This window comes from Eumetopias jubatus, unplaced genomic scaffold (assembly GCF_037043125.1).
Source record: "Eumetopias jubatus isolate StellerSeaLion01/CBP00866 unplaced genomic scaffold, mEumJub1_p1.0 scaffold_10, whole genome shotgun sequence".
Classification (NCBI taxonomy): domain Eukaryota; kingdom Metazoa; phylum Chordata; class Mammalia; order Carnivora; family Otariidae; genus Eumetopias; species Eumetopias jubatus.
The window spans coordinates 72,231,334-72,256,466 of record NW_028274816.1 but is presented as its reverse complement, the minus strand read 5'-3'; the positions used below and the strand labels follow the sequence as shown (position 1 = coordinate 72,256,466).

General features: G+C 45.1%; 1 protein-coding gene across 1 annotated transcript in view; it reads left to right on the top strand.

Annotated features, from left to right (window-relative positions):
* COX10 (cytochrome c oxidase assembly factor heme A:farnesyltransferase COX10) overlaps positions 1-25,133 on the top strand; it is a 126,465-nt gene that overhangs the window by 74,944 nt on the left and 26,388 nt on the right. The window contains exon 5 of the mRNA XM_028089050.2: positions 11,599-11,669. Coding sequence (XP_027944851.1) covers positions 11,599-11,669 — 71 coding nt within the window. The remainder of the gene's footprint in view (positions 1-11,598; positions 11,670-25,133) is intronic.

Below are 25,133 nucleotides of genomic sequence, written 5' to 3'. Positions count from 1 at the left end.
AAAACGTTTTTTGCTTGGAAGTATTTCTTTAAGACATTAACACTCTCCCTTTAACTCATATTTGTCAGAAAATTAGATTGCTACTTTACACAGGTAGTTGTGTGAACATAGAAAATTGTGTGTGTGTATTCCTAATATTCTAAAAATTGCCTCTGAGACAGAAAAGTGTAATGCAGACAGGAGCTATACAGGCATGTAATCTGTTGTAATTCTTTATTTTTAAAAGTGCTTAATTTTTTATATTGAAGTATAGTTGACATAGGGTGTTATATTAGTTTCAGGTGTACAACCTAGTGATTCAACAATTCTGTATGTTAAGCTATGTTCACCACGATAACTGTAGTTACCGTCTCTCACCATACACCATTATTACATCTATTATAATTTTTAAATATTGGGATTTGATGACCAAATGCCACTTATCTAGCTGTATAATCTTATTAATAAATTCATAGTCATATCAGTGACTGTAATTCATAGGCATTTTGAAACGCTGCCTGCTTTCTGGGGTCCAACTGGTACGTGGCAGAAAAGTTAGAAATATTTAAGTTCTTTTTATGTCATTTTTAATTCATTAAATGAGAACTTTTAAAGGAAGTTGCCCTTGAAAAACTCAAACGAATCTCTGAACCTTCCTGTACCTTTTCTTTTTTACTAACTCCTAGTAAGTAGGAATTTTTAGCCACATGTCTTAGAAAAGTAAACATTTTTACCAGTTTGGCCCCAATCGGAGGAGGACTGGAAATATTTTGTATGTGGATTGATCTCTTTGTTATTTTCAGATCATTCTGGAAGGTGGTGCATGCGCATAGACACTTCTCAGAACACAGTGACCATGCTTATGGTGCATTACGGGTTGTTGTTTGGCTTTTCAGGACAGAAGCCACATACTTAAACTTTTGAGGGTTCTGGGATATTACCCAATGTCCTGTGCACTGTGTGTGACAAATGTCTGGCCCTACCAGAGGAATTTTCAGCCATTTCATGGCTTTCAGCAGAGGGATGCTAGACCCTCCTCTGCCGTGCGGATGGTCCGACTCTGCACTTGGACGTACATTCTGAACATAATCAGACTCAGAATTAAGGCATTTCCAGTAAATCAGGCAGAAGGGAAAACAGTGGGAATATAGGAACAGGAACAATTATAAAATCTGTCAGAAGCATGTCACTTAGTGACTGCCGTCTAACACTTTCTTTAAGCCCCCTTTGAAAATGTCCCGATGTATTTAATTGCTATTTTTATCCTTTGATGCAAGTGTTATTTCTCTTATCCTTTATTTATTATTTTGACATTATAGTCATTGTTTTAATTCACCATACAGTTTTTTTTAACTGAAATTCATAAAAGAAGCACATTTTATATTACACTTGCTTTAAACATGAAGATTTTTAGGAAGTTATTTTGAACTAATTGTAGTGAATCGGTAAGAGAATATTCTAGGATCATGGGGGAAATAGGCGGCAGAGGAATTTTGCTAAAGTTGAAATCCATTTTAAGTGTTCCCCCATCACAGACTCTCAGAGGTGGAAGGAGCAGGGAGGGTCATGGAAAGGAGAGGTCTCAAGTCACTTTGCTAAGATAACATTTGCTAAGAAAGTTGGTGTCTCCTAACAAACCAAACCCTTTCCCTTTTCAGTCGCACAGTCTCGGAAGTTCAAAAATAAACTGTAATCTTAGAAGAAATGTGTTAAGCTTTCAACATGTTAACTGAAAATTTACAGAAAGAACGTGTTAACTGTGTTTTCAAAGGTATATATTCTCCGATAGGCAGAATGAACGGGACATGTATTTTTTTCCCATTCCTCGCCACCACCACCCCCCACCCCCGCCCGGCTGCCTGCCTTTTGCTCCCCCCTTCCCTTTCTCTGTGCTGTGCAGAGCAATGCGATGATTAAACCAACAGGTGCCAGGAGTTGCTGGAGCAAACTGGCTTTGTGCCCACATGCGTACAGTGGAGATATTGTATCACTCCAGGTTCTGGTGTATTGCTGTGTCCTTAGGAGGGAAAGGATAACCCAGTTGAAATACATACTGCAACTCCTGAGGGATTAAGTGTGTTTCCTTTGCTTTATAGTTCAGAATTTTACAGTTTCTTTGTTGGGGAGTTCTCAGATTGCTTAATGATTTCTCTAGCCCCTCGCCCCGTTGTGACCAGATGTACATTACAGCCGCATCTGAGCTGCTGTAGACTTGCCAGTTTTATTGCTCAACGTGCGGTATAACCTTTCCTTTCCTGAGTATCCTACCCTTCTCCTGCCGCGGAGTCCTAGAAAAGATGATTTTGCTTATTTCTTGCCTTTTAAAAATGGTCGTGTCCTCATTTTTTTCTTTTTTTTTTTTTTTTTAAGAGAGGCATTTAAACTCTTTGTTGTATTTGAGGGGGCTGCTTCCGAGGTCAGGCTCTTGTCATATTATTTTATCACTGTTCATGTTGTCGGTAAGCACGCCTATTTTGTTTTACGGCTGTGGAGGGATCCACGAGGATTTATTAATCTGATAGCCTTGTGTCCATATTAGGGTAGGATGAAGTATATAACACTAGTTGAGGAAAGAGTTTCTCGTCTTTTAAGCCCTAGTTTAAAAAAGTGTGTGTGTGTGTGTGTGTGTGTGTGTGTGTGTCTTTGTTTAATTTTGCAATCTCTGTTCATATCAGTAGCCTTTAGTGGGCTTTAGTGCATTTATTTGTTGTTTTTCACAACTGGCCTTCAGAATAAACTATTTTAAAAATGGTTTTTGGCAAAGATGGGATTACAGTCCTTGGCAGCTGTTAGAGCAGAAATTCCTTGGAGCTTATTTGGAGGTTTGGGAGGGCTCTTAACCTCACCCTGGACACCCCCTGCTACTGACCACGCTGGCTCAGATGTGAGCTCCAGACTTCACGAACACTAGGAAGAGACCATTGTCTCACCCTTCCAGGTGCTAACCTTGTGCTAGAGTGAGGTAGTGACATCAGGGTGTATGTGGGGCTGGGGGGAAATTAAACATGTTTAGGTACAGATGGGGGTAATCCAGCCAAACGCTGCAAGCTGAATATGCCCTAGAGAAAAGGGTTAGTTGATGGGACAGCTTTCCTGGGAGGTGGGAGGGACCAGGATCGCCAGCCTGGGTGGAAGAGGAGGCCACGTGTGTCCACGCCTGTGTCCACAGGGGTGAGAGCGCAAAACAACAGTGTCTTGTTAGATGTCATGTGTGGATGAAGGGATGTCCGAGAGCGGCCAGACGTGGAACCTCCTTGTGGAGAGGCACAGGCCAAGTTGGCGGGAGAGGTCGTGCGGGCCAGCCCGGGCACGAAAGAGCCGTGTGAAACCAGGGGTCATGAACTTGCAGTGGGGAGGGTGGGCTTTCCAGCGCACCCCCAGACTCCACAGCACCCACTTGGAGAAAAGCCAACTGCGGGGCAATGCAGCAAGCCCTGGGGCGGTGGCAGAGGCAGCCTGGGGCCTGCTGAGCACGCAGGCGGGGATGAGAGAGGAGCTGGTGGCCTGCACTCCAGCGCGGGTGGACAGGTGGCTCCGAGGGCTGAGCGGGGAGCGCAAAGTCATGGCCAGTGGCAGCCCCTGCAGGCCGGCTTGTATCTGGAAAGATCACTTTGGCCCCTGCGTGAAAAATTGGTCCCGGGGCTCCCTACTGGGACCAGGAAGTGGTTAGGAGGCTGTTGTAACCTAGGGGACAAGAAGTGGGGGCCGGAATTCCGGGAGAGGCTCTGAGCCCACGTGGAGGGAAATGGGTGTACTTGAGAAATGCTCAGAATCAACATTTTGTCCTCCTGTGATTCTTTGGTGGGGGGGGGGTTCTAATTGGCTAAGGCTCCATAAGTGTGGGTTTTACGCTACATCAGTTCAGAAATTCTTTATTAGTTAACCTAAAGAGGGTCTGTCCAGATAATGTATTTCTTATCATTGATGCAGAATTTTTATCTTTTTTTTCTGAAGTAGAAAACACATGGTCTTTATAGACAATTGTAAAATACAGAAGGGTAAAGGATAATAAATCACCCTGTATCTTTCTACCCAGAGACAAATCTTGTAAATATTTTGATGTATTTTCCTTCCACGTTTTTTCAGAAAGCAGTGTTACAGATCGAGGTCTCTCAGGCAGGGGAAGGGGTGACCTACTATACCGTTTTTGAAGCTGGTTAAAATTGATGAGACGTTCTGAGTTTTGTTACTTACAGGATGTGGTACTTTGGGTCTCTCCTAAGTGCCGGGTAACCTTTTAGGCCTTTCTGTTATTTTCCTTTAAGAGTGAGGCCTTCACATACAGCTTAGTAAGAGATAGATGGCTTGAGTCACATGTTTATAGGAGCACATTGCCCCCGTCACCACCTGGGGTGAAAAGCCACTTCTGAGGAATACCGGAGCACATATACACTGCTTGCTGCAGATGCCCCATGAGGAAAAATCCATGGGAACAAGGAACCTTGCTTTACTTGTTTATTCTAGGTCTGGCAGAGCATCGGTAACAGCCAAAGAGGATGGCTGACTGGGGGTCTTAGCTGATTTGTAAGCCAAAAGTAATGGCCTGTGGAATCCTGCTGGATAAGGGGCCTCTCCCTGTGCTTTATTTTTTTTCAGCATCCCTTTTAACTTGGTCTGAGATTGATTGAGACATTATCTTGGACCTTGGAAGCTGTGAGCCATATTGGAATGACAAACACTTGTTGACAGCTTTGACAAGACAGATGGAAAAACAAACCTCCCGACAAGGTTCGCCTGTTTGTTTCTCAATTGAGTCTCGAGAAGAATGTTGCTGTCGTGACTCGACATAGGGAAAGAAAAAGTTGCACCTTGTTATCAAGGTCAATATTTTCTGAGCCTGACTTCCAGTCATTTCTAGAACACATCTACTTTTTGCACAGGGTTTAATTAATCAGAGTAAGAACAGGGAAGTTCCTCACGTGGGGCGGGTTGTATTTCTATCCACTCGTGGTATCTGTGTCATTTTCACTCGTGAAATTTGGTAGTATCGTAAGTACACATTATCTGTGAAGATTAATAGGTATATTTTATATCTGAGCATCATCTCTTTGGAGTCATAATAATTACTAATATGAAAGCATGGTATAATAACTCATAATAGGCATCTAATAAATATTTATCCATTGGTGTGAGCGTGTCCCGTATCTTCAGCATGTGAGTATGGGGAAAAAAACAACGATCCATTTACTATAGTATTAAATAGAACTATTAAATTGATCCCCAAACTGATTATAAGACACAGATTAATATAAATTATTACATTCATATTGATTAGGGCCTTTCAGATGCTTAAACTAGGAATACCTTTTCTGTCGTAGGCAAGTTACTTTCTAAGTGTGACGTGTGAAACAAAGTGATTTGGGGTCGTTAGTTTTACCGTGAGTCATAAATAATTTCACCGCTTCCGTCTGCCTAACATCTTCCTACTTTCTTTTGGTAATAGAATTTGCCTTTCCTATAGAGAAGATAACATTTGCAGCTTAAGGAGATACTGCATTGTGGTGTCTCTCCACCAATACCCCTCCCCTGCTCATAGGATAGTCTCCTCCACCCCGAGCCATGAGGATGGTTCTGGACCTTTCTTTTAGAGCTATCAGGAAATCAGCTTTCTGCCTGGGTTGCCAGGATCGTGGGAGTCTAAGGCTGCCAGTGCTGTGTTGGCTGCCCCATGGAAAGGGCCTGCAAGCAGGAATATGCCAAGCACATTTAAGAGATGGAAAGAGCCAGAATCATGGTGGCACATTTGACACAGAATCTAGTCATTCCTTTTTGTTTTTTTAAGACTTTATTTATTTTATTTATTTGACAGAGAGAGAGCCAGAGAGCACAAGCAAAGGGAATGGCAGAGGAAGAGGGATAAGCAGACTCCCCACTGAGCAGGGAGCCCAACGCGGGGCCCCATCCCAGGACCCTGGGATCATGACTTGAGCCAAAGGCAGATGCTTAACCATCTGAGCCACCCAGGCGCCCCGAATTCTAGTCATTCCTAAAAGCATGTTGTCAGAGAGAAAGCTCTATTTCTCTTTGTGCCACTATGAGTTATGTTTCTACCATTAGCTGCCCCAGGGGCCCTCGGGGTAAAACAGAACATAGGATCTCTGGAGAAAAAGCAGGAGGGAGTATATGACTGACTGGAAGGAAGATGGTGAGGTAGGGCAGCTGAGTACCAAGGAAAAAGTCTAAAATGAAAAGAATTCCAAAAGACTGCTGGATTTTTACGAGGAAGGAGACTGAAAAACTTGTTTTTGAAAATGAGCATAAATGGAAAGTAAGTTGTTTTCTGAAGGAAAAAGCGAAGTATTATTCCCTTCTGTGTAATACATTGCTCTACATTTGAAATATTTTCCAGTCTTCATGTATTAGGCCATTGGAGGCCAGAGGTGCAGTCCCGTGCAGGGTTGATGGGAAACTGTGAAGGGCCAGAGGTAACTTGACCCCAGGATCCCTCTTGGGTCTCTTCTCCACCTCCCTTTATCCTAGTCCATGGCCACAGACAACCTAAGAGAAGGGAGGACGTCTTTTCCTGGGCTTTGGTTTGTAAAATCCGAGGAAAGATTCTCAGTGGCCCAGTTCAAATCAGATACCCGCTCAGTCAGCCAATCACTGTGCCCAGGTACGGATGCTGGGTTATACGGCCATTTGAGATCCAATGAGCAGAGCCTTCCAAAGGCAGGTCAGGTAGAAGCCTGGCCCCTGAGAGAACCAGTGTGGCCTGAGCTGCTGTCCAGATTGTGTTCACTATGGTATATTTTACTTCTACCGGTATTCGACGTAGTCAGGGTCTATGGAAAAGGGGGCAGAACAATATATTCTAAGGGCTAGCAGTGCTGCATGTATTTGGTTTTAACACAAGTTGCAAGAGTTTCACTTCACTGTTCAGAAGTAGTTGGAGCCAAGCGAAATGATAAGAACATTATGAAAAACTTATTATAAAGCACAGGAATGAAATGTGAGTATATTAAGCCAGCTGGAGGTTCTAAAGTCTTTAAATATCTCATCTAACTATCCTACACTGTATGTTTTGGAAATGTGCTTTAAAAAACTAAATGGAAACAGTAAACCTAACTGAAAAGCCTTGTAGAAAATGCATGGAAAACGGAATCAAGTGGCATACTGAGCTCTGGTCCCTTGGGGCTAGGAAGGATTGTCGAGCGCTCACTGAAATGAACCATCGGTCTTGGTTCGCGTGGTTAGCATGGTCTTTCTACCCAGAAGTTGGTCATCCTGCTAAATGTAAGCCTTCATGGAAGTCAGACGCTCCTGCCAAGTTCTGGTACCTGCAGTTGGATTGCACGTTCTCGTTCGTTCTAGACCCCAGTTCCCATCTTTGGATGGCTGGCGTGCCAGGAACGTCGACAAGCTAGTATCCCTTCTTCGTTCAGATGAAATCACTCATTCGGTTCCTGAACTAAGACTTGAGAACTGCCAAAATATTTATTTATATAAGAGTTTCTGGTGTTAGGTTAAATAACACCTTACCAGCGTTTGAATAACATGGTTTGTAATTGGAATCCTCATTACTCCTGTGAAATTAAATTAATAGGTTATGAAGGAAAGATTATTTCAAATACCTATAGAATGTGTTTGAATGTTGGGGTAGGGAGGGAATTTAAACAGACAGAACATTTTAATTACATGTAACTTGAACTAGTTCAATAAAGAATAGAGACTTTGGGGGACAAAGAATTCTTTAACACTTATAAATCATTGTAAAATGAATGTGATACAATCTACAGATGTACGTATTCATTTGTCCTGATGCTTCATTGAATAAATTACTTGTGCCTATTTGCATAGCTCTCTTTAAACATTAAGAATTATAGATGCACGTGTCTCAGGAAGCTTGTCACTCAGAACTCCAGATAAGATGAGCATATTGAAAAGTTAAATACTTCTAAATAGCGGCACTGTTGAGAGGAACAGAGAAGACGACTGTACTGGGGTTTGATCAGAAGGCCAGAACCACCGTGAGTGATGTAAGGGCTGTATTATGGGGTATTAAGCCGATGTGGTACCGGGAGTGAGGCTGTCTGGAAAGCTGCTGGGCCAAGGTAAGCAGGACTGTCAGAGAGGAGAGTAGGGGCGGGGTGGGGGGAGCCACCTGAGATCTGCAAGGCTGAGCTGAAACTCATCGGAACAAACGAGAACACGTGTCTGTGTCTTGCTGCTTCCAAGCCCGCAACTTGGATGATGAAGGTACCTTCCCAAAGAGTGGGTGCATTTCTCCGTGGAACGACACACAGCCTTGGCCCGGTATGAATGAGAGGTGGACGAGCTCAGGGACTGTCTTCAGCCCAAGGAGCTGGTAGGAGCTGGAGAAGTTACAGCTGCGGCGCCCCTCCAGGCCACCAGGGCAGCCAGCAGACCCTCAGCTATGGAGTGTGAGACTTCAGTTCCACCTTCCAAATCCCATGCCAGCTCTGTGGCTCTCCAGAACATCCAGTTGTGCAGGAATGGCGGGGGGGGGGGGGGGGGCAGGCTGGTTCCTGGTTAACTGAACTGATGCAGCATAAACCCAACAGCCGTCATGGTTCACCCCTTGTCAGCTTGGCACTCGGACACACGTTTCGATCAAACTTAGCTTCCAAAGAAGGCGATAGCAAAATTGTGTTTACGCCGAACAGGATGAAATGATCCCTCAACCCAACATTCACTAATCCAAAATTGACTAGTCCTCTCTGCGTCTGGGTGATGTTCCTCTCTCTTCAAGCTGGGTCACAGTCCCCCTGGATGTTATGCAGCCTAAATTCTGAGACACAAGATGAAATACTATTAGCATACATTCAGTGGTAGGAGAATGGGAGAGAGGAATAAACACTTTGGTTTATATATATGAATATGATTATATGAAAATAAAAGTATTCAGATTCCTTGTGTCTGCCCTGGGTCACAGGACCACAGCTGGTATTTATAACTACCTTTTTCTACCACCCATTCCATATTCCCTTTGTCTTTGGCAAGCACCTCAGACGATTGTAGTTCTTGGCACCGGAGATGACCCAAAACTGAGTTCCAGAAGGGTCTGGACGTGGAGCTCCTAGATACTGCTAGTAGGAATGTAAAGTGGCAAGTCCCCTTGGTGAAACGGTGTACACTTTAAAAGGCTGTTGGGGGGGCGCCTGTGTGGTTCAGTCGGTTAAGCCTCTGCCTTCTGCTCCGGTCGTGATCTCGGGGTCCTGGGATCGAGCCCCACGTGGGGCTCTCCACTCAGTGGGGAGCCTGCTTCTCCCTCTCCATCTCCTTTTGCCTCTGCCTCCCACATGTGCTCTCTCTCTCTCAAATAAATAGATAAGATCTTTAAAAAAATTAGAAAATAAAAATAAAAGGCTGTTGGGCTAGAGGGTAAAGCAGGATGTTGATTTCTCTCCATCTCCATTGCCACAGCCTTGTTAGGCCTTCACCGTCTGTCACCCGGGCCATTAACAGCCAAAACCATCCTCCAAGTGGCAGTCACAGTGATCTGCCCAAAATGCATCTCCTACATGTTAGTGTGGCACGTGAAGCTCTCCACGATCTGGCTCTTCACCTACCTCTGGAGCTTCCTTTCCAGCCATGCAGCGACACCGATGGTAATGGTAGTTAAATGTGTCATTATTAAGCACTTGGTCCATGCCAAGCATAATGCTGTATATCAGTATCTTACTGATCCTCACATTAACCTTGCAAGTTGCATGTTATTAACCCTCATTTTACAGATGAGGAAATGGGCTTTTCAGGCAGTGTCACATAGCCACTAGTTGTTGGTAAAGCTGAAATGTAACCCTCATCTCTCACTGCAAAGCCTAGGTGGACCTTTTTTTTTTTTAAGATTTTATTTATTTATTTGAGAGAGAGAGAATGAGAGAGAGCACGAGAGGGAAGAGGGTCAGAGGGAGAAGCAGACTCCCTGCCGAGCAAGGAGTCTGATGTGGGACTCGACCCAGGGACTCCAGGATCATGACCTGAGCCAAAGGCAGTTGCTGAACCAACTGAGCCACCCAGGCGCCCAACCTTGGGTGAACCTTTAACCTCTGTGCTATCCTGAACTCTTTCTAGCTACTCGAGCGTATCATGAAGTTTCTGCCTCCCGTGCCTTTCTTTGTGTATGTTTCCCCTTGGGTCTAGACTGCGCTTTTCTGCCTTCCAGTCCCCTTAAAGCATCTGACTCCTGCAGAGTCTTGAAGTCTGTTTAGGAGTGCTGGAAGGATGTTTGCCCTGCCTGCCTCCCGGCTACTTCAGAGCCCATTTTAGCACATCTCCTTTTCACTGTGCTGTGCACATTATTATAATCATCTGTATCCTGGTCTTTCCGTTAGATTAAAGGTCAGCAAACCCTTTTCAGTTAAGGGCCAGAGAGTAAATATTTTAGGTTTTGTGGGCCATACTGTCTCTGTTGCAACTACCCAACCCAGCCTCGGGTGTGAGGGCCAACCATAGCACGATGTGACAGCGAGTGTGGGTGAGTTCCAACGCAACTCTGCTAATGGACACTGAAATCTGACTCTCGGATAATTTTCACATGTCACAGAATATTCTTCTCCTTTGGATTTATTTTTCCAGTCATTAAAAAAAATGTAAAAAAAAAAAAACCAAAAACGTATTGTCTTGTGAGCTGTACCAGGAGCAGGTGCAGGTGGGACATGAGCTTGCCAACCCCTACATTAGAGTATGAATTTCTTTTTTTTTTTAAAGATTTTATTTATTTATTTTGATGGAGAGAGAGAGAGACAGCGAGAGAGGGAACACAAGCAGGGGGAGTGGGAGAGGGAGAAGCAGGCTTCCCACTGAGCAGGGAGCCCGATGCGGGGCTCGATCCCAGGACCCTGGGACCATGACCTGAGCCGAAGGCAGTCGCTTAATGACTGAGCAACCCAGGCACCCCTAGAGTATGAATTTCTGGAGAGCAGATCCAGTACCTCATTGTTAGGGTGACCATACCAGTGTGTCGTCCAGATTGGGATCCTTTTGAGAGCGAGAAGGGTTGCTGTTAATGATGCTGGGATCACAGGGGTAAAGGGGGAGCTGCCCCAGGCAGAGAGAGGTGGTTACACTAGTCACGGTCGTTCCCTTGTTGGCTGTGTACTTGACTTTAGTGGCCCATTTCCCTGGTTGATTCACAGGCTTGGCGGGGTGTGCAAGGTTCTGAAATCGTCTAGAGCATGAAAGCTTTACACCCGCAACAATTAACTTCCTCTGAAGGAAGCAACTGTGTGTTTAACTGTGGTTTTCAGAGTGGATCAAAGTGGAACCGCGCATATTCTAGACAATTAATGCTTATAATTTTTTTAAAGATTTTATTTATTTATTTATTTGAGAGACAGAGCATGAGTGGGGCGAGGGGCAGAGGGAGACGCAGACTCCCCACTGAGCAGGGAGCCCAATCCCAGGACTCTGGGATCATGACCTGAGCCGAAGGCAGATGAGATGCTTAACTGACTGAGCCACTCAGGCGCCCCTTTTGCATATAATTTTTAAATATGTCTCTCCCAGAGAATTTTCCTCTGTTGAGTGACCAGAGTATGAGTTCATACAATCAAAATTAAAATGACATTTACTGTGGACAAAAGTATAAAACTGAAGCAGAAAAGATTGTTTTATGTTATATTAACGTCTTCTGTCTTTTTTTCAATCTTTTTGCAGTTTTTTGAGGTGCCGTTTGATTCAAACATGAATAGGACAAAGAACAGACCTCTCGTTCGTGGACAAATCAGGTAAAATCATGAATAGAAGTCTCTTTCACCTTCTAGAACATTCCTTTGCTTGTTTATCCTGAATCATGTCCCAGCCTTTTGCCTTGAGTTGTGAGGTGAAAATAACACCCTCCCAAAGGGACACGTTGATTTGGATGCACAGTACTTTTAAACTCTCCCCAAAATGTACTACAGAGCACTTAAAACGGATCTAAGATTTGCTGTTCTGTTGTGGGAGTAACTCATGCAATGGATTTCTTTATGAAATTCCATTTTGAAACACGGACTTGTTTCATTGGTAGTGGCTGAGGATGAAAACATTCCATTAACACAAATGATTTCAGACAAATCCATATAGGGTCTCCAAAGAAAGATCTGTCTGAAGCCTTAGTTTTTCAGACAAACTGATAATGCTGTTATCTGCCGAGTAAAGCACTACCCCCATTACTCTCCTTTCTACCAAATTCAATTAAGTAGAACTAAAAGGCATATAAATATTTTAATATCACTAATGGTTAATAATTAAACATTTTACTTCCTGGAGACCTTGAAACTGGCATTTAAAAAAAATTTTTTTTTCAAATCCAGTGGATATCATAAGCCAAGAAGAATAAAAAGAACCAAATGGTTTTACTGACGATTCTAAATCAGTGAATCCTCTCCTATTTCCAGGCAGTGCCCTGATGGAGCTTAAAATGTATTGGGGTAACTTTGGATCAAGTAATCACACATATTCAGTAAAACCATAAAGGGAACAAATGGAGATACAGTCGGAAGTCTATGTAAAAATGATTTTTAATATTAGCTGTTTGGAGCCGTTCAGTTCTTTAAAATACCATTATATTGCAAAGAGTAATGAAAACATATAAGAACAGATATCCCATATCCACTGATACTCGATTTCCTTTTTTGAGATACAAATAAACCATCTGCTGTTTTTATTTAAAGTGTCAGAAGTACTTTTATCTGGGTGGAGTTGTTCTAGAAGAGCAAATACAAACTCCTCGTCACCCAACTCAAAAGCTAGAAGCTGCCCGTGCCTCTCGTGAGATCACTGGGAAGTCCTTACGCCTTCCTACAGGAAAATCACACCCCCCGCAACCCCGAAAACCGACCAGCAAGTAGCCCTTAGGCATCTAATGATCAGATAAAGGCCTGCCATCGTCCTCCTATCTCATCTTACTCTGCCCAGTGTGGTCACCTTCTGCACCCAGGAACGCCAAGCCGACCAGTGCATCCAGGGAGAGGCGCACATGACCTTGTGGTTGGCATCGGGCAATGCCCATCCTTTACAGGAAAGAGGCTGCCGCACAATCATTAGTCTTGTTAAACCGGTACTTTAATCTTTTGTTTGCAAGATGACGCGGGCAGAATCTCATCTATGCTAATAAACCTTAATTGCTACCTAAAGTAGCCTCTAAAAGGGCAAATGTTAGGGCTGAAAAAAGGACTCCAACTTATGTGAAGAGCTGGGATGTATTTTATTAAACAGATGCAAGGAGCTGTTCCTTGAGTCTGGGGCAGAAGAAATCTTGCCCTAAGAATCATAGTTTTAAAACTGAAGACTTTATATCTCGCCACGTAGGGTTTATTATAACCTGGTGAATGATTAAGTACTACACAGATATTTTATAACTGGGTGGCCATGGGGGGGTATAGTAGAAAGTCTTATAGACCACCCATTAGCATTAATTTCTCAGCTTTGGTGGTTCTGACATTCACAATGGCTATTGGGCATTTAAGTGCAAAGCCCAGCCAGTTTATTTTGAAATTCTCGATTTGGCATTTACTGCCCCATTTGACTTAGACTGATCTGCCTTATTGAATCTATCCCACTTCATAGACTTTGCAGTTTGGCGTGTGAAGTGTAAGTTGCTGACATTATTGACAGGTCTGGGAAGGAAGTCCTTGGACGTCTTTGCTGATGATAGCTGTTTCCGTCTTGTACCTAGCTTGGCACCTCTCCATTCTAATGAAATACTATGAATATTTATGGGGGGGAGGGGATTATATATAGAGAGAGAGGGAGAGAGAGAGAGCGCATTTATTTTTTTAGGTGATTAATTATTTTGAAAATTTTTACCGAAGTAAATAAAATTATATTCTAAGGAGTTAAAGAAATATACTTAAGGAAAGAAACATATGCCTGGACTAGTTCTGGTTTTTTGGGTTTTTTTGAGAACCTGGGAAATCGGTACAGTTGTGCACACATGTGGCTGCCATTCTCTGAACTTTTCGTCGTTTCTTCCAGAAAAACGTGGCAGGGTGGGTGGGCACTGAAAGCTTTGTGGAGCTGACCCAGAAATAGTGCTTTTTTGCTTGTTTAATTTAGTCTTTATTCCAGAGAGGATTAGAGGTATCGTAAGACTGTATTTTATTTTTTTTTAAGATTATTTATTTATTTATTTGAGAGAGAGAGAGAGAGAGAATGAGAGAGAGCACGAGAGGGAAGAGGGTCAGAGGGAGAAGCAGACTCCCTGCTGAGCAGGGAGCCCGATGTGGGACTCGATCCCGGGACCCCAGGACCACGACCCGAGCCGAAGGCAGTCACTCAACCAACTGAGCCACCCAGGCGCCCCATAAGGCTGTATTTCAGCAAAGCAGAGAGATGTGTAAAGAAAGTCAGGGTTATAGAAAATAGAATATGCGATAAATGGTAAGAACCAGGAAAGCTTCTCCAGTTCACCTCGTTAATAAGGTTGAACTGTGGATTTCATTCTGCATTCCCTGTGAAATTACAGCTCCATCGTAAGGGTAAGCATTGTGTGTATTACAAAGAAGTGGGAGAACCAAAATTTGGCCTCCTCCATTGGACTCCCTGCCCTGAGTCCATAGCAACTACACATAACTGTCTCCAAAAGTCTCTTTGTCCATCAGAAGAAAACCCCACTCTAGGGAGACCGAACTTCTGCCTCTCCATTCTTTAAAAAATAAGATGGGACACTTGGTGATGATCTTAGAAGAATGTTCTCTGTGACTTCCGTGGAGGAAGCAAATCATTTTCTAAGGCATCTCTCAGCACAAGCCAGGGGAAAATACCAAAGAACGGCTCCTGCTGTGAGAACCGCTTAGAGTGAATCTCCTTGAAGCAAGTGGGGAGGAAGAAGCTCATGGTCAGACATATTGGCCTAAGGACTATCTCTAGTGGATTCAGCTTGATCCAGGGATTAAAGGTTTATTTATTTATTTGAGAGAGAGAGGAGGGGCAGAGGAAGAGGGAGACAGAGAATCAACAGCAAACTCTGCGCTGAGCATGGAGCCTGACGCGGGGCTCGATCCCACAACCCTGAGATCACAACCTGAGTCAAAACCAGAGTCAGACACTAAACCGATCCTGCCACTCGGGGCCCCTAATCCCAGGGTTAAACTGAGACCGTGAAAGAGAGAGGAGAAAGGTGCCAGTCTCGTGTGTCAAGCAGTGTGGGGAATGTCCTCTGCCACGTGACACAATTGTAAAGTGGGCTAGCGGTGGAGTGGCCATTTGTCCCGTTTGCCCAGGACAGTCCTGCTTTACGCCAGAATTACTGATGGCGTCCCACTCTCAATAATGTCCAGGCTGGATGATGACTCTGTGCCACCTGATATAAAGGGATGGTGGGGATGGCTCTGATGTTCACAGAAGTCCCTTATTTTTAAGTCTATATTTCCTATAAATTCCAATTGCTTTTTTTTCTGACTAGGGGAGGAAAAAAAAAAGCACACAAATGGAAAGTATGTTGTGTCTAAATCAGTTTGTAGATACACACCATGACACATACCCTTCTAAATAGCTTTTTAAAGATGACACTTGCTGTCTTTACATTTGCTTATAAATTAGAGAAGATAAATAAGGTCCGCTAACTGGTTTGGACATTTCTGGCAAAAATGTCACGGTTCTGAATGACTTGTCAGGAGGAGTTGGGCTTAGAGCTCCCTTTTGATTCTCTGGCAGAGAATAGAGCGTAGAATTCATGTCACATGTCAGGAACTCACATTGAGGGGCAAGTCACCTCACCTAAGGAGTCAAATCCACAAGTTACGTAATGAAGGTAAATGTCAAGAGAAGTTTATCTTCTTCTTGAAAGTCAGACCCAGTGTGATCCAGTTTTAACTTGGTGACTAGAGAAAGTTAACCAGCAATTTTTAAAAAATCTGTATAATAGAAGGCATTTCAGTCTTCAGATGTTCTTCATATGGTAGTCAGGGTCTAGTGAAAAATGTTACCTAACAGACCCGAAGCTTGGGCAAGTCACTGAATTAACCTCTACCACCTCTCCCTCCTGGAGGGATCGCGGTTCCAGCCTTGTTCATCTCATGCCATCGCCGTACAGGTAACAAGATCCATAAAATCATGCAAATACATGTGCATTGTTGGGAAGAAGGTTTAAAACTCAAGAGAAAAAAAAAAGGAGTTATTTGTAGAAATTTCACCTGTTTCCAAAATTTGCTTTAAAATGTAAATATTCCAATACTTATCAGGCAATAACATAAAAAAGAAATTTAGGTTAGTTTCTAGGGTTAGGGAGAAAGAAGCAAAACACGTGGAAAGGGAGAGAACTCAGAACGTGGCAGGTGTGTTTGTGTGACCATCCAGCGGCAGCTTGTAAGAGAAGGTCGTCACAGTAGAGGAGTGTGCCAGTTGCCAGGGTTACTAAGAGGTGGATGACAGGCTCTCCATTCTCTTAGGATAGCATGGAGGAGGTGACAGGCCTGTGGCGTAAGGACACGAATTGTCGCCGTCAGAAGTACAGTTCACTCTGCAGATGTATCTCCAGATGCACCTGCCAGTCAGGCCCCGCACCGGACGCCAGAGGTGTAACGGTCAGCACGGCAGAAGGGACATGCCGGGTGATGTGGCAGCACAAAGAGGAGAACCTGACCCAGACCGCGGAGGTCCAGGGTGGACTTAGCGGAGGGGTGAGGTCTTGATGCTGAGAACCAGAGGATGAGCAAAAGCTGACCCAGCCTGTTCTTTTTTGAGTTCTTTCCATTCCTGCCTCCCCTGGCCGCACCTTCATTGGAGGTCGCTAGCCTCCTTCTGATCTCATTCTTTCTCTGCAGACACTGCACTCTACACTGTCTGTACCTCCGGGCCAGACCGCTTTTCTGGGCAGAGACCCTCTGAAAGTCTCTTTTGGGGTGCCTCCGGAGGCATCTCAGCTTCCGGAAGTACACATCCCAGTACATCACTTCCTCTCCCACACTGGCTTTTTTGTTCATTCACATTCCAAAATCAGGCACCCATAAGTCACTCCAGACTTTCCGTCCCGCCCCCTTCATCCGACTGTGGGCCAGACTGTGTCTTTCCAGCCCGCAGAAGCACTCTGGAGTCTGCCCTCTCACCCTATTTTTAATGCCACGATACCAGAGGGAACAAAGCAGACAGAATCCCTCACGTCACGGAGCCTGCATTCCGGCCATCACACCTGGCAGATCGCCGATGCTTAATGAGGGATGGGTGCACCGATGGACGGACGGATGGACAGACGTTAGAGACGTAGAAATGACCTGCCACGCGAGGGAAACACAGAAGCGAAGCCTCTGAGACAGGGGTACTTGGCACACAGCGTCAAGGGGATGAGGAAGCCATTGGGACAGGCGTGAGCAATCAGTGAGGAGAAAGTGTGAGCATGAGGGTGGGGGTGGGCGGTAGACCTTGACAGACGAACCGACTTTGGATAGCATAGGTGGAGAATAGAGCAAAGGTCATACCAGGCAAGACTGAGCATGAGGAGCAAAGGTGCAAGGGAGGGCAAAATAATGTGTTTGAGGATTAAGGATATAAAGGAATAAATGACTTGGCCAGACTCAGACGGAAGGATTTGAAGGAGCATGGTGAGGAAGCAGAGCCGGGAAGGAGGCTGAGAAAACGTGCCTGCCACACCAAATTGTGAAGTCTGTTCTGTAGGGATCGGACCGTGGTCTGCGTTGTGCTGGGGCTCTTCAGCAGTGCAAGACAAGAAAAAGAAACAACAGGCCTGTGTTTTGGAAAGGAAGAAATGAACTCTTCATTCACGGACAATGTGACGGTTTACACGGAAAATTCAAATGGTCTACAAAAAAGCTACGAGAGCTAGCAAGTGAATATAGTGGGGGGCATGAGACTCAAGGTCAAGACACAGAATCCGGCTGCCTGAAGTTAGGCAAAGAATTCTTACATGAAACACAAAAAGCACAAAAAGTAATAGGTAGATTAGACTTGACCAAAATAAAAATTTCTGCTCTCCCAGAAACACTTCTGAAAATGACCGGACCAGCCGCAGAGTGGGAGAAAATATTTGCAAAGCGTGGAGCTCGTGAGGATCTTGTGTCCAGAATACATACCCAATCCCTAAAACCCACTAACAAGAAAACAACCCAGTTAAAACATGGACAAAACACTGAAACAAACACTCCATTAAAGAAGACATACGGGGGGGCGGGGGGCGTCTGAGTGGCTCAGTTGGTTAAGCTCTGCCTTTAGCTCAGGTCATGATCCCAGGGTCCTGGGATCGGGTCCCGCATCAGGCTCCCTGCTCAGAGGGACGTCTGTTTCTCCCTCTCCCTCTGCTCATGCTCGCTCTCTCTTTTTTTCTCAAGTAAAATCTTTAAAGAAATGAAAAATAAATAAAACTTAAAAAAATAAAGAAGACATACAGATATCAAATAAACACATAAAGTTTTCAATATCACTAGTCATTAGGGGAAATGCAAATTAAAACCATAGTGAGATACCACTGCACACCTATGAAAACAGTTATCATTTTTATTTTTTTAAAGATTTTATTTATTTATTTGAGAGAGAGAATGAGATAGCATGAGAGGGGGGAGGGTCAGAGGGAGAAGCAGACTCCCCGCTGAGCAGGGAGCCCGATGTGGGACTTGATCCCGGGACTCCAGGATCATGACCTGAGCCGAAAGCAATCGCTTAACCAACTGAGCCACCCAGGCGCCCAACAGTTACCATTTTTAAAACAATAATACCAAGTGGTGGTAAGGATGTGGAATGACTGGCCTGCTCCTGGGTTGCTGGCGTGAATACAAAGTGGTGGAGTTACTTTTTGTAAAACAGTCTGGCAGATTCCTATAGAGCAAAACAAGATTTGCCATATAACCCCACTCCTGCATGTCTCTGGAAATACATGTCCATATAAAGACCTATACACGAATATTTGTAAGAGTTTAATTCGTGATTACTGAAAGCATCCTAACTGTCCCTCAGCTGGTGAATGTGTGTAGGTACAATGACGGGGATACAGTTCAAAAGCATTGTAAGTGAAAGATACCAAAGGTTACATACTGTACAATTCCATGTGTATGACATTTTGGAAAGCCAAAACTTTGGGGACGGAAATCAGATCAATGGTGACCGGGAATTGGGGGAGAAAGAAGGGGATTGAGTACGGAGGAGCATGAAGGAACTTTGTGAGGGGACAGAAATATTCTATATCTTGATCGTGGCGATGGTACACAACTGCACATCTTTTTCAGAACTGAGAACTAACCATATGCCTGAAACGTGCGAATTTTACCGTGTGCAAAATGACTGGATTTTCAGGACACTTCGCTTTCCCCGGGGATCATATTGATGTAGATTGCAGAGCATAAGGTGCTGGGGTCACCCTGCCTGGACTCAAAATCCAGCTTCTCTACCTGCTCCACCAGGCGGGAGCATGGTAGTAAACTGCTGTATTCTCTCCTGTAAAATGGGGATAATGCCCTTACCTTGCAGGGTTAGATGAGAACACGACCTTTTTTCCAAAGCAGATAGTGAATGACCATTCAGTCATCACTGTGTTGGTTACTACTTTTTCAACAGCCATGTGCTGAGCATCTCTGGGTGTTAGGCTCCGGCTAAGTGCTGGAATATGGCTGACATGATCCGGTTCCTGCCCTCATTACGGTCCCGTGGGGGAGGTAGAAAGTAAACCAGTGAACAAGTAAGTTTTAAAAGGTCGTTCTAGATGGCCATCAGTTGTGCAAAGAAAATAAACGGGTAATACAAAGCAATTGGTGGAGACCCTTTGAGAAAGAGAGGTAGAGGGACGCTGCTCTTGAGAAAGTGGCATATGCGTTGAGACTCGAAGGGTCAGGATGCAGAGAGTGTGGCAGGTGCAAAGCCCAGGCCGTCAGGGTGGGCCTGACACGGTGAGGAGAATGGAGGCCGCAGTGACCAGAACGAGCAGAGTGCTATGGGGTGCAGTCGGAAGTACAGCATGGTGAGAAGTCTGGCTTGAATCCTGGGGGCAGTGGGACGCCAGAAATGAATCATAACTGTGAGATCACTGTGATTGCATTTATATGTTCAAAAGAACTCTGTAGAATGTACCATAGCGTCACAAGAGTGAGCAGAGCCCTGCTCTGCTGGGCGCAGGGGAGTGGACGATGGCGTGGACCCGGGCGGTCACAGTGGAGGTCAGGTTTGTGGTTGCTCCATTCAGAAGGCGGGCTGGCGACCCTTGCTCGCAAGTTCACTTGAATTGCATCTGCTCTGCAAAGCCTTTCCATCTTTCCTGTGGATCACGGGTCTCCCGCAGATAAACCCCACCCGATCCCTGCCTCCCTGCCTCTGTTCCTCCCGTTCCTGTCCACCTGCCTTCTCGAGTTTTCTCTCTTCCACAAGGTCTCCCCTGTCTGCACTCATCACCTTTCTTAAATTCTGCAGCCTCCGTGCAGGCACCACGTAATCCGTCAGGAGGTAGAGTAGCAAAGCGGACCTGAGAACCGAACCCCCAGAGAAGTAGTAGCCCCACTGTCCCGTCGAGCACTCCCAGCCGCCACAGCAAAATGACATGGCTGTTCAGTCTGCGAGCCAGTGCCCGACGTTTAGACAGAAAGGACTAGACCCTGCAGGGAAACAGACCTCTCTAGGAATCCCCATCTCTCCTCCCCGGGGAGCCATAGAAGCCGAATGGTCTGAGCACCCAGCCATCTAAATACAGACGCACCTTTTGTTGAACTCAGTGATTCTCGAGCTTGAGTGGACATTATTTTCCAGAATTGGACATACGTAACCTTGCGTGCACTTTCTGGATCGCTACAGGGGATTCTGAAGGATAATTTTGAGTATCATGTATTTTCACCATAGGGCCGACCTAAATAAAGGAGACAGGCGACAGCAGCCCCACTGTGTTTCCAGACCGTGAAAATGCACACGGTCCTGTGACGGGTTTGATGTCCAGCCTCAGTGCTGCCTGCCCTCTGTTCCCCGAGCGGCCACCGCGGCTTCGTCTGCGTTGTTCCCGGTGATGGAGAAAGTGACGTTGCGTGCATTTAATAGACGAGGAATAGTAAGACAATTGATGGTTTTCAAAAGAGCCAGTTAGAGTATGCGCACACCCATTACGTTTTAGGCAACAGAAACTTTCTGCAGTTGCGTTGAGAATCAAAGGTGAACATCTTTACAACTACAGTACCATCCAATGATAAAATCTGTGAAATTATACTATCATCTGTTTCATTTTCCCAAAGAGGGTACAGAGGACAGTACTTTGAATGATCTCTTGTATTGCCTGCATAAAATGCCAAGTCTGTATATCGAAGGTTATCACTCACCATTAAGAAAAGAAAGACTGTCTTCTTTATCAACTGTGGGGAACATACTGTTTTTCCTAGTGGATCGAAAGATGGCTTTTTTTTTTTTTTTTTTTAATACTAAGATGACATGTTTAAGTCCATCCTAACTCTTGCAGGCCTGCAAGAAGGGATTATTAATTCCGATTGTCTGTTCCGGAGAACAGTGTGGTCTTAACAGTAATTGCAAGTGGTTAATAGAAACATCCTTTTGCAGCTTCCGTTTACCAAACGTAATTCCTGTGGAAACATTTGACCCCTTGCCTTTCTGAGCTTTTTACTTCAGCCCTGGGGCCTTTGTGGCAGAATTATTTATCAGAGTCTTTAATGGCTTGCGGGCCACTTGATGAATTTGAGCACACCGTTCGTCACGTCACTTAGGAAGCATCCCAGATGCTCGCGGCTAAACTCAGGAGTCTTGGTGCCTTTGGCTAGAGAACTCGGGCATCTCTGTTTGCATCCGAGGACATCTGGAGAGAGTGGTTCCTGGGGGTCTGAGTGGCGCCTCACCACAGAGTTTATCCCTGGTGTGCTTGGAGCCAACTGCCTCTGTTCCCCTATGGCTGAGCGATCCACAGCTCCAGTATCTGGGGACACGTGTTGGTAAAGGAACTTGTCACGGGCAAAACCAAGAAGCGTGACGCCTCTGAGCCTCCTGTCTCCCGTCCTTCCACCCCCTTCCATGTCACAGCTATCCAGTGCCCCAGAATTCCTTCCACCACTGGAGCGCCCTGACTTCCTGCAACGTGGGTCCTAATTGGATTAAATGGATCTGGTAGTTTGAGGATGACCAAGGTGAGGGGTCAGAGGAAGAGGGGGTGTTAGAAGGGGATGTTCCCCAGTAGTTCTTCCTCAGATGCACCTCAGTTCTGCTTAGGAGGACCAAGTATTTTTCCATAGCAGATAATAGCTGGTGGAAGCTGACACCTGTTTTTTGGCAGCTGTTGGGAACCCCTGAGGCCCTTGGGACCCTGTTTCTCCTGGTGGTCCGCAAGCTCAAAGACCTAGAGACCAGCTTGCCTGAGAGCAGGTGCTGGGCTTAGACTCTCCCTGGGGTCTCTCTCATACCTCTTCCAACCCCACCACCCCATTGAGGCCCTTCCTTCTGACTTCATATTTGGACACGTGGTCCTTCTGTCTTGGAGAAAAGTCTGCTAAATCAGCTGTTGCATCTAGTTTTTCTCTTACTCTCCTTATCGCCAGACTTCCCTCAGGGCTTCAGTGACAGGTTGGCCTCCTCACTCACTGTCCACGTCTGCTTTTCTCTATACTTCCAACTTCATTTTCCTCTCTCAGTGCCTTGGCTCTTCTGATCCCACTTTCCCTTGAACGGACTCAGCATCAAAATGGCAGCCTCAGCCTTAGCCCCCCGGGGACCCCGGCGGAGTCCTCTGCCCCAGTCCCAAAGCCTTGTGAGAGGAAACAGGATTGTCCAAGTTTGGGCCAGATGCATCATCCCGGGTCCAGTCCCCTGGGGCAAGGGAAGGGGATGCAGGGACCGTGAAGTGTGGGGGCGGGGCGGGGGAGAGTGGGGAGGCACACGGAGGACCTAAGGCTACTCCCTCCACTGAACTTGAGCTTGCTCTTGGCCAGATGTGTATCTTAGGCGCTCATTCTGCTTTGTCACTTTCTAGCTATGACCCACCTCCCCCACACCCAGTGTACACACTTTATGTCAGATTCTTTCCGTGAAGATAATAGATTTGATATTCCCTGAGTCTTGTGTTTTGCCTCATGTACAGAGAGGTACGCATCCTCCCTCGCCATCCTCCGTGTGTTTGACAGATCGTCTGTGGGAGCGTTGCCCAGTTCTGTCAAAGCCAGAGTTTTCTGTTTTAGGTTCTCTTTCAGGTTCTGTTTAGGTTCCCATTTCTGTTTTAGGTTCTCTTTGTTTTCAGAGAAGACAGAGGGTTGCAGACACCTTTAATCGTCCCTCTTTACCTATTTTGAGGTCCCTCAGACTTAAATTTCTAATGTATCCTAAACATGTATTTTTTATTAAGTCATAAGCTTTTTCCTGGTCTATCTTAACTCAAATGAATTGTTCTTAAGAATGTCAAGGTCTAGGGCGCCTGGGTGGCTCAGTTGGTTAAGCGACTGCCTTCGGCTCAGGTCATGATCCTGGAGTCCCGGGATCGAGTCCCGCATCGGGCTCCCTGCTCGGCGGGGAGTCTGCTTCTCCCTCTGACCCTCTTCCCTCTCGTGCTCTCTATCTCTCATTCTCTCTCTCTCAGATAAATAAATAAAATCTTAAAAAAAAAGAATGTCAAGGTCTAGTGTTTCTTCTGTATATTTTAGAATTAAATAATTCCTTTGTCTAATTCAATTCATTAAGAATTTATTGATTACTGATAATGTTACCAGCACTGGCAAGTTCTGTTTTTATAATACTCAGAAGGCTTATAACCTGGGTGAAAAAATTAGCCAGTTGCATAGAACGCTTTGCAGACGGCCGAGAACAGCCCTCCAATACGCACTGAGTGAAACGAGGGAATCAGGACAAACAAGAAGGGCTCTGGGAGGTCAGGAAAAGGAAGTCCGGGTAAGGACAGCCTGGACAGCAAAAGAGCTTCCTGAAGGCAGGCCTGGGCCGAGCGTCCTTCCTTGTTATTTTGAAACACATGTGTATTTTGATGACCTCTCCTGGAATTAGCCGTTTTGCAGCTCGGTGCTGCTGACAGGGAAATAATGCATGCCCACGTTCGTTTTTTCAACTTAATGGATCAGACGAGGGTGATCCATAACTGGGAAGCTGTAGGTGTGGGCTGCAGGTAGGAGGGATAGAAAGGTAAGAGTGGACCGAAAGGTTATTGGGACAGGACAAATGAAAACACTTGGGGTCGGGGTCGGGGTCGGCCACTACCTGTTGTTTAAATAAATGACGAAGGTGGAGTTTTCCAAGTGAAATGAATGGATCGTTTAGTTGGCATTATTAACTTAAAGAACGGGGTTTAGCTTAAGCATTATAGGGATTTACAAGAGACATTTTTCAAATTTACTGAAGGTTTTACCAGTAAGCACTTAAGCAAATGTAAACATTTTGCAGGCTGCAGGGGAGCTGAGAATATTATTCATCACCCAGGCCCACTGGTCCAGTGGACAAGTGCCCAGACCAGGCGAACGCCCCGCAGAGTTTCTAAGGATTGTTATGATTAGTCTCTGGGTGTGTATATACTGCAAATGTGATAAGAACATAAACATTTTATAAGTATAGAAATTTCTTTTTTTTTTTTTTTAGTGTTAGCCAATCATTTGAAGTGGCAGGAAGAACAAATTTCATCTCAACTTAATAATCGTGGTGCTAAGGTAGAGAATTGTGTTCTGAAAATTATTCCACATGACGAACCACTCAGGAGGAAGAGTCAGCAGAAAGGTTTTGTACACATCATTGTGCTTCGCCATGGCAGTGGGTGAAAGGGGAGCACTGGTGTTTTCTGGACGTGAACGTTCCTTTCTCTCATTGTCTTAAGGAAGAAGAAAGCATTTACAGTTACTCTGAAGCATTGTGAGTTGTGAACATTTCTCGCCAGCCGTCCTGGGGATGGGGGAGTCTTCAGTTCCCATGTCCCATCTTATAACCAAAAAACATTCAGATATTCTCATAAATATAAATACAGAGGGTTAACTATCACATTGTAGGAACCCACTCAATCCCTTGTGGCCACTTGAGCAGTAAGTCCTAGGAGCCAACACCTTTCATTAATCACCTGGAGTCAGTGAGTCTCCCATGTTGTCACTTTATCTCTCTCTTCTCGAATGGGACGAGGTGAAAAGATCTGGCACGACGGAACGCCATTCCCGTTGACCGGTGGTACATGGGGGGTGGTCTGAAGGCGGTGTTCGTTCCTTTGTGTGCGTGCTTTGTAAAGGTCTGTCTCAGACAACGTTTGGGGTGCACCGGCCTTGGATACGGGGAACAGAAAGATGAAGAGTCCCGAGTGCAGGCATTAAAGC